Source organism: Microcebus murinus, chromosome 3 (assembly GCF_040939455.1).
Source record: "Microcebus murinus isolate Inina chromosome 3, M.murinus_Inina_mat1.0, whole genome shotgun sequence".
Classification (NCBI taxonomy): domain Eukaryota; kingdom Metazoa; phylum Chordata; class Mammalia; order Primates; family Cheirogaleidae; genus Microcebus; species Microcebus murinus.
Window position 1 is genome coordinate 29,481,037 of NC_134106.1, and position 17,475 is coordinate 29,498,511.

At 39.3% G+C, this 17,475-nt stretch overlaps 2 protein-coding genes across 6 annotated transcripts in view; one reads left to right on the forward strand and one right to left on the reverse strand.

The window, feature by feature from the left end:
• Window positions 1-8,627, forward strand: part of CRIM1 (cysteine rich transmembrane BMP regulator 1) — a 194,070-nt gene extending 185,443 nt beyond the window's left edge. For all 4 annotated transcript variants that reach the window (XM_012788414.3, XM_012788415.3, XM_012788417.3 and 1 more), the window contains 3 exons: window positions 3,483-3,605; window positions 4,758-4,948; window positions 6,150-8,627. In XM_012788414.3, coding sequence (XP_012643868.1) covers window positions 3,483-3,605; window positions 4,758-4,948; window positions 6,150-6,326 — 491 coding nt within the window. In that variant the 3' untranslated portion in view covers window positions 6,327-8,627. The remainder of the gene's footprint in view (window positions 1-3,482; window positions 3,606-4,757; window positions 4,949-6,149) is intronic.
• Window positions 8,628-9,666: 1,039 nt separating this feature from the next.
• FEZ2 (fasciculation and elongation protein zeta 2) overlaps window positions 9,667-17,475 on the reverse strand; it is a 42,080-nt gene continuing 34,271 nt past the window's right edge. For both annotated transcript variants that reach the window (XM_012788421.3, XM_012788419.3), the window contains 3 exons: window positions 16,091-16,166; window positions 13,125-13,190; window positions 9,667-10,621 (listed from right to left, as the gene is read on the reverse strand). In XM_012788421.3, the coding sequence (XP_012643875.1) occupies window positions 10,605-10,621; window positions 13,125-13,190; window positions 16,091-16,166 (159 nt within the window). In that variant the 3' untranslated portion in view covers window positions 9,667-10,604. The remainder of the gene's footprint in view (window positions 10,622-13,124; window positions 13,191-16,090; window positions 16,167-17,475) is intronic.

Consider the following 17,475-nt stretch of genomic DNA (forward strand, 5'->3'; position numbering starts at 1 on the left):
TTGTGACCACGTGGCCATGATCTTCATGGCCTGGCTACATGTGGTTTTGTGTCTCCTGGCTCTGCCCATCTGCAATGCCAGCAGCTATACAGGCCTCTTCTAGTAAATGCCAGAAGGGTTCTATTTTAGAGTCTGAGATTGAATGCAGTCTTTGACCATAGAAGGCCCAGGCCTAGGTATGGAAATGAATAGCACCCTCACTTCTTTTTGTTTCTACAAGCAGTTTTTTTGCTGATTTTTTTCTTTTTGGCAAAACTGCTGAGGGTAGCTTCCCTCTTAAGTTCAAATTAAAGGGAGATGACCCTCTCCCCTTGGACTTGAGGACTCTGAACTGGAGCTATTACTATTTTCTTGTAAAGAGGTATGGGTGGGTTTTAATCAGAGCCGAACTGAGTTTGGTGGAGCTAGCTGATACAAAGGCCAGGCCACGAGCTGCTAGGTGGTGAGAAGCGGCCATCAGGACTGGTCATCAGGAGAGACTCTTGAGGGCCAGGACTAGTTCTGCTCACAGCTGTACCCCAAAACTTAGATCAGTGCCTGCCGCATAGGACATGTTCAGGAAATGTTTGTTGAACGAATGGTGATATCACTGAAGAAGATACCCTCCTTTTACCACAGACAGATCCTTCTAATTTTCCCTACTCTTTCAAAGTATAGCAGGCGTCCTCAAACTACGGCCCGCAGGCCACATGCGGGTGTTTTTGCCCATTTGTTTTTTTACTTCAAAATAAGATATGTGCAGTGTCATAGGAATTTGTTCATAGTTTTTTTTTTTAAACTATAGTCTGGCCCTCCAACGGTCTGAGGGACAGTGAACTGGCCCTCTGTTTAAAAAGTTTGAGGACCAGGCCGGGCGCGGTGGCTCACGCCTGTAATCCTAGCCCTCTGGGAGGCCGAGGCGGGCGGATTGCTCAAGGTCAGGAGTTTGAAACCAGCCTGAGCAAGAGCGAGACCCCATCTCTACTATAAACAGAACGAAATTAATTGGCCAACTAATATATATAGAAAAAAAAATTAGCCGGGCATGGTGGCGCATGCCTGTAGTCCCAGCTACTCGGGAGGCTGAGGCAGCAGACTCGCTTGAGCCCAGGAATTGTAGGTTGCTGTGAGCTAGACTGATGCCACGGCACTCACTCTAGCCTGGGTAACAAAGTGAGACTCTGTCTCAAAAAAAAAAAAAAGTTTGAAGACCCGTGTGGAACCTTTCTAAACCCCTGTGGGACGAGAACTCACACTGGTGAGCGTCTGTTGTTTGGTGGGGTTTCACTTGAAACCTGCCCACATGCAGGTTCAAGGCACAAGAATTCCAAAGCGGCTTCTGTACTGCTGTCACCCAGGAAAAAACCTGAGGTGGCACTGAATGGAACCCAGCTCTGAGGCCTCTCCAGAGGACATTGGTACTTAGCTGTTGACATTCACGGGTTTGGTGAAATAGACCTCACGTTCGCCTGTGACACTGAGGGCTTGGAAGCCAGCAGCAGGGTGGCCCCTGTTGTCATAGGAAGGCTCAAGGCCATGAGCACAGGGGAGGGACTGGGGATGCTGTGGCACTGGAAGGTGTCACATAAATGTCAGGGTGGTTTTTCTGCCCATATTCATCCAGGAGATTCTTAGCACATACCAGGGTTTCTCAGTGGGTGGGTTAAACATCCCCTACAAACTCCCTTTCAGATTGACCTAGTCCAGATCTACTGAAGCAGGACCTGTGAGAATCAGCATATTTTATAAGCTCTCTGGGTGATTCTGATATGATTTAAAAAAATTTGAGAATCACTGGTTTGTACTCAGGCCCCTACTTCTGTAAATGACTATTTTCAGTAAATACTATTTTTACTTCTAGAATTTGCAAGGACCCACTGGACTTTTGGAAACTATAATATAATAGTTCTTGCCATGTCTCAAGGCCTTATAAGTAAGAAAGCAGAAGACTATTCTTGGAGGCAGCAGGGAAACTTGGGAATCACAGAACTACATTTGAATCTCAGCTCTCATGAGATGCATAGTCGTGAGCAATTTACTTAACGCTCTGAGTTTATTTCCCTGGCTGGGTACAGAGGTAACTCACAGTGGAAGCTTAGCAAGTACTCTCCTTCTGTCATTTTCTTCTTCTCCTAAATTCATCTTAAGATTTACTTCTTAAAAGCCTGATAACCTTGGAATAGAAAATAATCACTCTAAGCAGAAAAGATCATTAATCCTATTTTAATTTATAGAAAATATATTTTATTTTGGTCTAAATTAGGCTACAGAGAATATTTAGGATTATAAATGTTGAATAACTTCTTTATAAAAATCAGTTAAGACCAGGTGTGGTGGCTCACACCTGTAATCCTAGCACTCTAGGAGGCTGAGGCGGGCGGATTGCTCAAGGTTAGGAGTTCAAAACCAGCCTGAGCGAGACCCTGTCTCTACTAAAAATAGAAATTGACCAACTAAAAATATATATACATAAAATTAGCCGGGCATGGTGGTGCATGCCTATAGTCCCAGCTACTTGGGAGGCTGAAGCAGTAGGATCACTGGGAGCCCAGGAGTTTGAGGTTGCTGTGAGCTAGGCTGATGCCACAGCACTCACTCTAGCCTGGGCAACAAAGTGCGACTCTATCGCAAAAAAAAAATAATAATAATAATAAATATGGCAGGAGCTGGCCAAGAGGAAATACATGCATGATGCAGACTTACTGTCACATTTTGAAAACAGAGATTCTTAAGAATTAATTTTGTTAAAGTGTGAGGTTATTTGTGGTCAGCCAGATGATGTATAGATACAAAAATATATCAGGAGCTGAGAATAGTTCTTAATTTTTTCACTGGTCCCTTTTAGAACTTGCCTTCAAGAAAAAAAAGACCTGATATTCAGAATTAAGAATACTCTTCTCTGTCAGTTTGGTTTCATGTTGTAGAATAATGCCTATATGATCAGATTAGATAATGTAAATATATGTACTGAAGATCAGTATCCAGTGTAAATGGTTCCAGTAGTAACATAATGGACATTTGAGACTTACCTAGGCAGTACCCATGAGCTCTGCCTGTAGCCCATTCCATTTAGGAGGAGAGAATAGAGGGGAAATGGCCAAGAAATGTATCAAGAGTGGACAATGCTTTAACTTTTTCAAGTTCTACTGACATAATTTTATATAAATGACTCAATGGATTAAAGATATTTAGCCGACAGAAAGTAAAAGAAATCATTTCATTTCAGCCAGTCCCCATCAGCTCACACAAAACCACAGAGCCAACACCATTTGGCATGAAAAAGTAGGGTTTTTGACCCTGGTGGAGTAGAAAACTCTTCTTTTAATGTTGTTTCCCACCATCGCAAAGCTAGTGACTTGCATTAGTGATAAGTATGGAAACTGGATCTTTCGTGTCCCAGGAAATACCGTATTGAAGTGGGTCCCATTTGGATTAAGGATACAAAAGCCAACAATAAGGTGGCTTCTCCATCATCTCTTATGAAAAATGTTCCCTTCTTTTAGAAATGTATGTCCCAGAACCAACCAATATACCCATTGAGAAGACAAATCATCGTGGAGAGATTGACCTGGAGGTTCCCATGTGGCCCACACCCAGTGAAAATGACATCATCCATCTCCCTAGAGGTGAGCATGTCAGTTGAGATCTGTGTGGTTTTCCGTGTGGTCTACTTTGGGTTTTTTCCTAATTTTTGAAATTTCCTGTAACTTTTTAAATGGCTTGCCCAAGTGAATTAAGACAACTACTATAGGAAGACTGACTTGGCTAAAACATGTTTAATGCCACACATTAATAAAATAAGTCCACAGGTAACTGGATTTTAAATGCCTCCTTCCTGGCCCTACATGCTCAGAGACTTTGTGGTGATGGAAAGAAATGTGCTCTAGTCATAAGAGCTTGTATCTGGAACTTCTGACCCATCTCTCAAATTGGTATATGTGAATAAACTGTAAGCAGAGTGATAACTATCCACTGTCCCTGTGGATTCTGTGCTAAGTATTTATGCCTTAGGTTACCCTCTATACTTCTGGGTATTTTTCACTTTGTGAGAGTTCAGTTTATTACATGTGTTGATTTTTCTGGGCACCAGGTTTAATCTGTTTTTTTTTTTTCCTGGTCCTGTCCTTTCACTTGCATTTAATAAAGATGTTACTTTGTCACCTGCCAATATTTCCTTCTCTATAAAAGCAAACCTCTTCTTGATCAAAATAGTATCAACTTGCTCTTCGGCATGACTCACTACTGCTTGTGTACTCTAAGCACCTTTTCCAAATCATTGCTATACAATTTTTATAATATTTCTTTTGGAAGAAGCAGTATTCATTGCTTGAGAGATTGTCTGTTACTCTAGATAGTCTAAATGTTATGCTTGGATCAAGCCCGATGACCAGAGAGCCAAATTCCTGGACCTCGTGTTTTGGCTCCTTGTGTAATTGCTCTGAGTGTGCTTTAGCATTATGCGTACATTCATTTGGCAAGTATTAGCGCCTGCTGTGTGCCAGGCACTGTTCTAGAGGCTGTGGTCGGATCACAAGAATAGCCGTACTTACCGCAGTACGTTGAGGACCTGTGCATTGCCTAGTATCCCTGTTATAAAGTCCCTGTACAGAAATTTCCTTGTGTGTCAATAGCCCTCGGCTCTACTAAGAGCTCTTTGGGGCTAAAAACACGATTAAAGTCTAATGTTTGACCCAAAGTACTAAGAAGCAGTAAAACCAAGTTGCTGATCTTTATTTGCAATGTAATTAAAATAATCCTTGTTTTTTCCTTTCTCCTAGATATGGGTCACCTGCAGGTGGATTACAGAGACAATACCAGGCTGCACGCAAGCGAAGATTCTTCCCTGGACTCCATTGTCTGGGTTGTGGTTCCTATAATAATATGCCTCTCTATTATAATTGCATTCCTGTTCATCAATCAGAAGAAACAGTGGATACCACTGCTTTACTGGTATCGAACACCAACTAAGGTACCATCCTGAGAAAGTTACAGTCTCTTAAACGGTGAAACTAGGAAAGCTCACGCTTATATTTCCTTAAAATTGCTTGATACCTCTTACATCAATCAGGGAAATTTATACTTTGTAATTCATAGGCCTCAAATACACATCAGGCTGTAGCAATCAAATACACAGTACTTGCTTGGTGCTGGATTGATCACTGGGTGAATTATCCATTACCCATTGGTTAATGAATCCTGACCTTTCGTGGATCCAGTTTCCTTGATGTACTTTAAGGTTTTCAAATAAACAATAAAACTTGATTACCTGGAATTTCTCAGTCATCTATAAACTTAGAAGAGAAAAGAAATCACAAAGGTAGAATACTGCTCAGGAGAGGGCTGGAAGATGGTCAGCATAAGTGGAAAGGTAGCAAAAGATGAGGACGGTAGGAAATACTAGACAAGGGAAAGAAAGGCGGATTTCATACTGAGCGGGAAAGAATTTGTTTTCAATACAGATACAAAGGGCCTCTGAATCTATTTTAAAAGGCAGGAAAGAACTGTATTAAGGGAAATAAATCATAATTCCATCCAACTCTACCTTTTACATTTAGTTATTTTTTTTTAATCATACAACCCTAAAAATTGGAAACAACCTGAATGCCATTTACCATCTAGTGAACCCTTCCCTATAAAATTTGTCGGATCCTCTGATTTTCTTTCACCATATATGCCCTGGGCACAGCTTCAGTGCTGAGCAAGACACTGTCGCCAGTGTCCAAAGCTGAGGAAAGAGACCCTCTCTCAAAGTGCCTGAGATGACTAGGCGCAGACGGGCTGGCCCAGACTGAGATGCTATTTCCCAGCCTGAGTGATGAGAAATCGCCCCTTTGTTTTTAAAATCTGCCTAGCTGGTAACTTCCAGGCATTCTTCAACCCTCCTAAAGTCTGCACTTCAGGGATTTGAAATGAGCTTTTCACCCATCTTTTATTAGTTCCATTTCCCAATTTGACGTCATTTCTTGACATTTCACCTTTAAATGCAGTCTGTCGGTATCCCACATAAACAGTACAGTTGCTACTAGATTAGGATGTAATACTCCACATGCAGTCTATCAATGAATTGTGAGACTATTATCTGGCTTGAATCAGGTACTAAATTGTTTTTCATGTGGGTGGGATATGTAAAGAAGCTAATTCTTTGTGCTTTTTCTCTTCTCATTAAATAGCCTTCTTCCTTAAATAATCAGCTGGTGTCTGTGGACTGCAAGAAAGGAACCAGAGTCCAGGTAGACAGTTCCCAGAGAATGCTAAGAATTGCTGAACCAGATGCACGATTCAGTGGCTTCTACAGCATGCAAAAACAGAACCATCTACAGGCAGACAATTTCTACCAGACAGTGTGAAAAAAAGGCAACTTGGATGAGGCTTCAAAAGACAGAAAACGACTAAATCTGCTCTTAAAAGTAAACTAGAATTTGTGCACTTGCTTAGTGGATTGTATTGGATTGTGACTTGATGTACAGCGCTAAGAACTTACTGGGATGGGCTCTGTCTACAGCAATGTGCAGAACAAGCATTCCCACTTTTCCTCAAGATAACTGACCAAGTGTTTTCTTAGAACCAAAGTTTTTAAAGTTGCTAAGATATATTTGCTTGTAAAATAGCTGTAGAGATATTTGGGGGTGGGGACAGTGAGTTTGGTTGGGGAAATGGGTGGGAGGGTGGTGTTGGGAAGAAAATTTGGTCAGCTTGGCTCGGGGAGAAATCTAGTAAAATCAAAGCAGTTCGGTGGTACCAAGGATAATTTTTCCTGTTGCTCTGAAGACTGCACTGGTTGCTACAAAGCTCAGGCCTGAATGAGCAGGAAACAAAAAAAAGGCCTTGCGACCCAGCTGCCATAACCACCTTAGAACTACCAGACAAGCGCATCAGAACCTTTTGATAGCCATCCCAGGTCTAAAGCCACAAGTTTCTTTTCTATACAGTCACAACTGCAGTAGGCAGTGAGGAAGAAAGAGAAATGCAATAGCAGCATTTCTCTAAAGCGGGTTACTAAGGATATATACAGTTATACTTTTTGCTGCTTTTGTTTTCTTCCAAGCCAATCAGCCAGTTCCTAGCAGAGTCAGCAAATGAACAAGATCTAAGTCATTTCTTGATGTGAGCACTGGAGCTTTTCTTACAACAGTGTGGCAGGAAGGAGGGAGTGGGTGAAGAATGCCAGGCATTTCCAGGGGCTATACTTCATTGTTTGTTGTTGCTTTGTTCTGTTATATCGTTGTTCATAGTTTTTGTTGAGGCTCTAGCTTAAGAGACTTTCTTTTTTTTAAAGACTGTTTGGGGATTTTTTTTTCCTTTATTATATACTGATTCTACAAAATAGAAACTACTTCATTTTAATTGTATATTATTCAAAGCACCTTTGTTGAAGCTCAAAAAAAAAATTATGCCTCTTTAAACTTTAGCAATTATAGGAATATTTATGTAACTATCTTATGCTTCAAAAAACAAAAGTATTTGTGTGCATGTGTATATAATATATACATATATATTTATACACATACAATTTATGTTTTCCTGTTGAATGTATTTTTATGAGATTTTAACCAGAACAAAGACAGATAAACAGGCATTCCATATCAGTGCTTTTGATCACTTACAAATTTTTGAACACAAAATCTCATTCTACCTGCAGTAATTGGAAAGATGGTATGTGTGAGTGAGTGTGTGAATGTGTGTGTTTGTGTGCATGCACACCCTGAGCAGTCAGCATCACACCTGCTATGGAAAAGGGTATTCCTTTTTAAAATCGTATTCCTCAATTGGATTTGCTTTCAGTTGATTTTCAATTCGCTCACTGGCCAGAGACATTGATGGCAGTTTTTACCTGCATCACTAATCAGCTCCTGGATTTTTTTTTTTTTTTTTCAAACAACTGTTTGAAACAACTACTGGAATATTGTCCACAATAAGCTGGAAGTTTATTGTAGTTTGCCTCAAATATAACTGACTGTAACTATAGTGTTAACTTTTCAAACAGCTCTTAGCACTTTTATACTAATTACCCATTTGTGCATTGATTTTTCTTTTAAAAATGCTTGTTGTGAAAGACACAGATACCCAGTATGCTTAATGTGAAAAGAAAATGTGTTCTGTTTTATAAAGGAATGTTCAAGTATTGTTCTAAATATTTGGACAGAGGTTGCTGAACTTTAAAAAAATTAATTTATTATTATAATGACCTAATTTATTAATCTGAAGATTAACCATTTTTTTGTCTTAGAATATCAAAAAGAAAAAGAAAAAGGTGTTCTAGCTGTTTGCATCAAAGGAAAAAGATTTATTAAGGGGCAATATTTTTATCTATTTCCAAAATAAATTTGTTAATATTACCAAAATAGATTGACATCAGCCTGATTAGTATAAATTTTATTGACAATTAATCCATTCCTGGCATAAAAAGTCTATCAAAAAATTATAAATGCTTGCTTTTTGTTTTTTTCAATCATGGCCATATTATGAAAATACTAACAGGATATAGGACAAGGTGTAAATTTTTTTATTATTATTTTAAAGATATGATTTATCCTGAGTGCTGTATCTATTACTCTTTTACTTTGGTTCCTGTTGTGCTCTTGTAAAAGAAAAACAAATATAATTTCCTGAAGAATAAAATAGATATATGGCACTTGGAGTGCACCGTAGTTCTACAGTTTGTCTTTGTTTTCTTCAAAAAAACAAAGCAGTAAGGGGATTATTTACAACTTGGTTCTTGGCAGTAAATAAACACTTTGAGTCGAAATCACACAACGTAACTTTGAAAAAGATCCAGATCAGAAAGATGAATGGTCTTTAAGGTTGCCAGTTCTATGAACCTCTGGCATCACAAAAACACCCTCCTGTGCCTCTCCGCAGGAATCCTTGCCAGACAGGTACACCCCCAAAGTCCACAGCATGGGGGTGCTGTTCTTAGGGAGACGAAAACCTACCTGTGTCAGAAGTCAGACACGTCCTCGTCATGCACAGGAGGGTCTTGGGGGGGAACCCCACAGCAGTTCACACCAAGCACAATCAGGAGAAACCAACTACAAGGGGACTTTGAGTTGACAGGAAAAAGGCATATTCTCATACATTTCAGAAGCATCACTTTCAGAAGGAGCTACAAACGGACCGTTGTTGAGTCTCTTCAAAAAACATTATCCCCTAAGGACTTTTTTGCTATAGGGTGTACACTTTAAAGCTATAGTTCTTACGTACAAGGCATACTATTTACAAGTTCAGGTCAAATTATTAATAATAATGTATAATTCACAGGGAAGGGGCAAGTAAGTTTCACATACCCCTAGAAAATGGCTGACATGCCAAGCGGGCACAAACGTCAAACCTAAAGCTTCGTAGTCCTGGTTACTGCGTGGAACAAGGAATGCAGGTAGCCCTCTGTGCTCACAAATGCTTAAGTAGAAATTTAAAAGCTCCCCTCCCCCAATATCAGGTCCCACAGACTTACGCACTTGTGTCACGTAAGGGAGGGGGCTGCTGTAGCTGCTGTCATGTCTCGCAGCCTCCGAAAAGGAGCAGGACTTCTGTTACTCCCCGGTAGCCCAGCACAACCTGGAAAGGTCCCCCTCCCCCCTCCTTAGCAACATGGCGCTAACCAGGGTTTCACCAGCTCACGTAGCGATAGATTCCGTGGAATAAGGGAAAGGGGGCAAATAAACAAAAGCACAACAAAACTCTCCAAAATAAGGCTTTCAAGCATACATTACTTTTTCTTTTAATTTATTAAATGCCATTGACTTGACTGGAACTGGCAAACGTGCTCATGACCAATGATACATCCACAAGTAGCTGTTTCTAGAACTAGTACTTCAGGAAAATGCACAGGCATGAATAAAACAAAACACAGTGATGGGCAGCGGGCAGTGCTGCAGCACAGAGTTTCTTAAGCACCTTAAAGGATGCAAACTCCTTTTAAAGTACACTTCTTCACAGACACAGGAAATAACATTGAAACATCTAAAGTTAAATAAGATTCTGAAACTGAATGGCAACTTAACGGTTAAAGTTTGCACAATGGTAAAAAAGCAAGCTATAAAATCAGTCATCTTGGACAGTTTCGATGTGAAGTATTAAGCCAAAGTAATGCATATTCTGGTTTTGCTTCTTCAACAACAGCCCAAGTTTGTTAAGATTCAGTCTCTCTGGACAATACTGGTAGGTAATACTTATACTGACAATTCTCATAAAAATCAGTGCTGGGTCTTACCATCACTCAGTTTATAGTACAAATCTCCCAATGCTTTAATCTAGTTAGTTCTTCAGTGCAGTTTAGATATAGAAAGCCATAAAAACTCAAATGGGCATATTTGTCAGTTAATGAAAAATATAACTGTTACATGCACAATTAATATTACTCTACACTAAGAGAACAGTTCATAATTAGTAGATTGAACAAAAACCATCTCTAGGATAAGAAATAGTGCTCATATTTCTCTTGGTTCTGTAATATAAAGAATTAGTGAAGTCAGGATCTGTTAATACTGAATCACAAACCCCAGTTCAGGTGTGCCGAGTTTCCAACAGCAAGAAGGTAATGGTTGCCAGCTTCAGAATGATGCTATAGGAGATCTAGCTCACAGCCCACGGAAGATAAAGCCGCTCCTGGAGTAATGCTGCTCTATCTATGTAGGACACAAAACTAGAGGAAGAAAAAACAGCGTTTAGATAGAAATGTATTTTTGGTACACATTTACACAAAATATATACATTTTACATGTATATAGAAACATTAATGAGAACTAAATATATTAATGCAAGGGATCTATAGGTAGAGTAGCAATTTAAAAAAAAGGGGGGGGGGGCTTTAAGAGGCTATACCCCAACAATAAGTTCTCTCAAGACAGATTAGAATTTCCCAGAAATGAGACACCAAAAGGCCATGGCTCTTAGGGTACCACTTGGAGACGAAGCCCAGAATGTTAGTTCTGTTCCATAAGGCTTGTGACACAGCAAACAGGTGGAAGGCTCCCTGGCGGAAGTCAAAGAAGGGTGCAAGTCTCTGCACACGGTTTTTATTCCTGTCTAGGATGGCCACAGCGGCCGCCATGCACACGGTACTACCTCTGGTATGACTGTCAAAGGCAGCGGTGGCAGCAGGCTCCAGTGGGATAATAAAGCAGGTGTGACCAAGAGCAGCTCCATTAGCCCATCCAGTGCCTAGCCTATCTTAGGCCAAATGAGGCCTCTTTTCTACCTTCTTTCACTTCTGACCTTTGCATTAAAACTAAGATGATATATTTAGGCAGCCAAGCCAATCATCTGTGTTAAAACAATGACAAAGCCCAGCCAAAAAAAAGGAGAGTTCTCCCCTGAGCAACACCCACCTTCCCGACAAAGTGTCCCCAAGAAAGAGAACAGGTAACCAGCTGTGATTTTCCAGGATGGGTGGAAAAGAGCATTTCAAATGACCCCACATCAGGACCTTCCCACACCCCTGAGTACCTCTCTCCGCGTTACACTCCCTTCTTCGTCTTTTCGGACTACAGGGTCTCCGCTGTAGTCTGAATCCTGGCTGCTTTTCCACCCAGTCCTCACAATACAAAGCCAAGACAAAACCACAACACATGCACACGAACAGCTCATCAGAAGCAGGTACGGAAGAGAGAGAACTGGGCTTACAGACAGGAACCAGCGGCCCGAGCATGAGCAGCAGAATTAGACGGGTGTTGCTTCCCTAAGGCATGCGGTATAGGTAGGTTCACAATTATGGGCCTAGGTTTTCAGAGTAAAGAATTAAAAATCATTTTCCTCCAGAGTGCTCTGTTCTTTGGGTTATAACATCCTTCCAAGCAGTCAAATGCTAAAATAGCTAGGGAATGCTTCAGAAGCTCATTCTATCTCTGGCCCTCACAGCAGTGCCCGAGGGACCCACTATAATTAAAATTTAAGACATGTTCTTTGTGTTCGTCTCATTCCTGTTTCACATCTAGAAGAACAAACCTCAGAACAATCCAGCTTTCATACCAATGCTAGCACAACACAAAAGCAAACAAAGATGTCAGGTATTACCAAAAAATAAAAAATAAAAATAATTAAAAAAAAAAATATATATATATATATATGAATAGAAAAAAGATCTCCACCAGAAGAACAGCTTATTTAAAAGTGATGTCAATTCAGTCTCTTCTACCCCAATGTTAACCCACTAATAGCGGGCTCACGTTTTTAAATCCATGTCAAGTCTCTTACACATGAAACGTATGTATTATTAACTGTGAGCACCTTGCGTATTCTACTGTTGAAGAAAAGTCCCATCTGAGATACCCGACATCTCAGAAATCCTAATCTTCCTTTGCTCAGCTAACTCTGAGGGGGAAGAGAGAACCCAAAGAAAAACGTTACTAGAAAAGGACTGCTCTCAAAATGTGATCAAACGCTGGCCGGATGTGTTTTGTGGTGTTTTGAAAATCTGCTGTCTGAATAATACAACTTTTTAAAAATAATTTCATTCAGAAGTATTAGTTTTGCCTATAATTAAGTTCTTCGGGCCTCTATCAACAAATTTTGCTCTTTCTTCAGGAAGGTAAGTAACTTCTTCGCTTCTCAAACACTCTTTCTTTTCCTCATCAATATTCCCATCCTGTGTGATCTTGATCCTTGATCTTGCTAAGATTTATGGCTGGTTTTTCACTGTCCTGGGTTTATGAAAGTCCATTCTTTTTATTCCCCACTTCCCTCCCTGTCCCTTCAATCCCTTTGGCACTGTTCACAGATCTGATCGTTCCTTCCTTCCTCTGTCCTCACTAATGATCTGTCCTCTGTGCTTTACCACTGTCCCCAAGATGACAAGAGACCACCCTTCTCAAATATTCCAGTGTCAATGTGCCGACACCTGATATCCACACATAATTATGGCAATATTTTACTAATTTTCCACTATTGTCTACCTCAAGCTTTGTAATTTAGCTGCAAAAAAAAAATTCCAGCCCAAGACCTCAAATAAAAGCTAAATTTTATATAACCATAATTTCTAATGTTGGTAGTAAAACTCAGTCATGTATCTATCCTCACTTTGTACAATAAGATTAACTAAAGTTGTGCATTTGAAAGTTACTTTCTTAATCTATGAGCAAGACGATACATTTACTGACTAATCAAAACTTCCCAGGCATTGGACATATATATACCATTATAACACTCACCTTTCAGTATATAATCAGTTAATAAGCTCGGAACTTTTTCACTATCCTCCTTCATGGCACGAAGAACTACAAAATAAAGGGGGAAAAGGCAACAAATGAAAATTCAGATCTAAAATAGTATTTACTTTCAACCATTGTAGCCCTAATCTTAATTATATAACTGATTCATACAAATTATAGATTATTATCCTGATAAGGGACTACAACAGTAAGGCTCAAAAATTTATTTTAGTGGAGTAATTTATTAATTAGATAAGAATATCCCACTTATCTGGGAGTTACTTCCCTGATTTAAAACTTCCAGACAATAGAAGCAGGAAAGAGAAATTGGGTTATTTACACGGAGCCTCCACTCTGTCACCATAAATACGGGACAGTAGGCCACTGTGACGTGCACTCCCAGGAGCTCTGTGGATGGGAGGATCTCAGTGCTGCAGGTCTAGCAAACTGGGGAAACTCTTAGATAAATAGTCAGCTGTATTCTCCAAGGAGCCTATCTGCTGGGCTTTTTGAAAACTTCTAAATCAAAAGACACAAAATGAAGATCAGACTTCCAACAAAGCACACCTGGCGCCTGCCAGGCCACCTGTGCCTTCTGCACTATGGAGGAACCCAGGTGCATTAGACTCACCCTAAAGAAATCTTTGCAAATTTTATCTTCTAAGTAAAGACCAATATAGAAAGAACAGCCACACCTGTTTTTCCCTACACAGGGGCACCCGTTTTTCCCTACACAAGCAACACAGCGTAACTGTCAAGGCAGCCTTCCTGGGTTTACATCCTGACTCTGCTACTTCCCAACTGCATGACATTGTGCAAGTTACTTAACCACTCTTGCACCAAGTTCCTCATCTGTAAAACGAGACTAATTAAGATCTATCTCAAAGGCTCATTATGAGGATTAAGTTACTAATTCAGATATGAAGGTCTTATAATGGTGTCTGGCACAGAGTACATGCCATGCAAGTATTAGCCATAACTAACACTACTGATAGTATTAAAAGTCTTCTTACTATTATTGAGCCTGGGCTCACCTGCTAATAAGAAGGTTACATATCTATAAACACTCTATCTCCACAGGGCTCTTCTTTTGGAAAGAAAAGAATCTTTGGATCTCAAGGTGTCCAAAGATTCCAAACTGGGTCAATCTATAAAGACATCTTGATGTTGGAATTATAATGACTTTAGTGTGACCAAGTAAGTGGCCTTGATCTGAAAAGCTGAGGCCTGCCAATAATTCCTGGTTTGTGAGCATATGTATGTTCCATTCTTTAGAGGGCTTACTATTGTTCAGTTTTTCTGCTTCCAATCATGTTTCGGGTTTTTTTTTTAACTTCTATATAAAATCACATACCAAAAGCCAGCATCATTAAAAGTACAGTTGCCTGGGAATTAAGAGAGCCAGCCCTGTCATTAACCATTCCCCTGTGTGATCAGGGACACTTGTAACTTTGTGAGTTCTTCCTGAAAATTAGAGGGCTGGCCACCCAGTTAATCTCTTGATTCTTTATTTCAGACTGGCTGGCATCATTTGATTTATAGCCATATTTAAATATAAAATGTTTTTTTAAGTACTGTTCACCAAAGAAAAGGAAAAAGGCCCAGCTTAGCAGCAGGCAGGGAGCTAGGAAATAAGACACTCAAGCATCCCCCAACCCTATACTGTGTCCTGAATTTCCAGAGTAAATGTCACCAACACCCACTTAGGTGATGTTCTTCCACGGAGCTCCCTCCTAATGAGCAATTGTCATAAACATTTACAATTAGAAAGAACCCAATAGATCAGCAAATTCAATCTCTCCATTTTAAGAACAAGGAAAACACGGCTGATCGATAAAACTTACCCCAAACACGCATACATTAATTTACTTAATATGAGGTAAATAGAGTAAATATTTTTTATCCCAGTGTTACAATGTAAGCAAGAGAGGGTAAGTGACTTCCAAGGATATCCCTGAAAATAACAGGGATAGAACCAAAATTCAGGGTTCATTTATGGCTATCATAGGAGATACTCAATATAAAGTATGTTTAAATCTAATGGATTGGCCGAGCGCAGTGGCTCACGCCTATAATCCTAGCACTCTGGGAGGCTGAGGTGGGTGGATCGTTTGACCTCAGGAGTTCGTGACCAGCCTGAGCAAAAGCGAGACCCCGTCTCTATTAAAAATAGAAAAATTGGCCAACTAAAAATATATATATATTTAAAAAAAATTAGCCAGGCATGGTGGCACATGCCTGTAGTCCCAGCTACTTGGGAGGCTGAGGTAGGAGGATCGCTTGAGCCCAGAAGTTTGAGGTTGCTGTGAACCAGGCTGACACCATGACACTCTAAGCTGGGGCAACAGAATGAGACTCTGTCTCAAAAAAAAAAAAAAAAAAAATCTAATGAGTTGTTTTAAAATGCAAGTCTCTCGGGAAGGTGGAGTATCTGTGTCCACTTTGTTCACTAAAGTTTCCCAAGTGTCCAGAACATGGGCTGGCACAGAGTAGGCCTTTACCAAACACTTGATGAATGCATGCATGTTCTTAAAACATTGCTAGCAATTAATGTTCTAACTACAACTACTACCTTGGCTCCTACATTCGTAAGAAATAACAGTGTTTACCATAATCTGACCTATTCGGTTACAACCATACAGATATGTAAGATCCATTAAGCAGTTTATTGATACATGGATATGTTCTTAAGCATACAAGAAATGAGAGAAAGTCAAGTGATATTTTCCCCAAAAGTTTAGCTCATACATATTTCAAAAGGTAAGAAAAACATAAAAAAATACAAATCAACATGAGAGTGTTATATTTGATGTCATAGCCATTTCTGATTCTCGTAAAAAAATGATGGCATCCATCATTTACTCTCCTAAATTGACAAAACAACAACAAAATCATCCAACTAAAATCAGGTGTTTAAGAATCAGCAACAGTAAATCAAGTAACAGTTTAATTTTGTCTTTGCTCACTTTTTGTTAATATTTGAAGATCTTCAACAGATGGTGGTCCATTTTTTTTCTCATAAGGAATGACTGTTGTCAAATACTGCCAAGTTAAAAAAAAAAAACAATGCGTCACTTAAATCTGAGTTACCTTATCTGCAAAAAATGTGCTAGTTACTAGAAAGTCTAGTTTATATAAAACAAAGTATATGCTACTTTAGCAGTGAAAACACAGGTGTACATGGGAATAAAGGTATCTTATTAATTCAGCTGCAACTCATTGTTTTGCCCACCTCTATCTGCTTCATACAAACTTAGTGTCAACAGAAATAACCACTTTTTGCATTTCATTTATTGAACGTTTCACAGGACTAAGTCTGAAGATGATTTATTCAATTTGTCCATTTTTAAAGTAAAGTCTTATCTAACATTTTCCTTGCATTATTTTTAAACATTTCAAAAATAGTAATTTAAACTAAAAACAATTTTAACAGTTCTGTACAACAAAATAATTTCCAACAGCCAGATAATTCTGTTTCAGACCAATTTTATTCCGAATGAACAAAATGGTCAACATAAACAACTTTCAAAAACACACACTAGTTTCTTCTAGAAGCTAACAAAGACATATCTACTCAAATAATTTTAGAAAAGTATTATTACTATTATTTTAAATTATTGTGTAAGTAGTTATAAATGTTTTTAGGTATTAAAGGAGAAAAGTGAAAGTAGAGATTGGCCCAAGGGGAAATTAACAATGAAAATTAATGTAATTGAAACAAAGTGCCTAGATCACTACTTGTAAAGGCTCACAAGTAGCAGAGTTATGTGTTATAACTACATCCCATAAAGCATCATCTATTAAATGATTGCCCAGATTCTCCTATTCTGACCACCCCACCAAAAAATATATAGTTCGGTGTTCATTTTGCATATGCTCATATAAAAAGTCATTTGTTTTTACTTGGAATCTCTTCAGCCCCACCCATGATTTAGTCCCATGCCCTAAATCTCAGCTCTATTCCTAATCCTCACTGAGTGATCTTATCCTACCCACAACTGAAAAATAAGATGAAAAAAGAAGCTTAACAATAACTGGACCCCTAGGTCTAGAAAAGGAGTAAAACTGAATCATTCCATCTTTAAGAAACCTAGCGTTCCACCATCTTTTTGGAGTAGACTTCTCCAGTTGTGTCACCAAATAAGTTTCTTTGTAAAGAATACCAAAAAAAAAAAAAAAAAAGCCAGAAATATGCCCTCCTAGGGCTCCACTAACAGCATGTGTCGGGCTACTTGGAGAAGCATCAGGAAGCTGCACCTTGACATGCCCAGATACCTGGCTAAGTTTTCAGGCTCCCTGCCCTGCTCCCATGTGTTAGGTCAGTTTGGAAGTCATTTTGCCCCATCTTGTG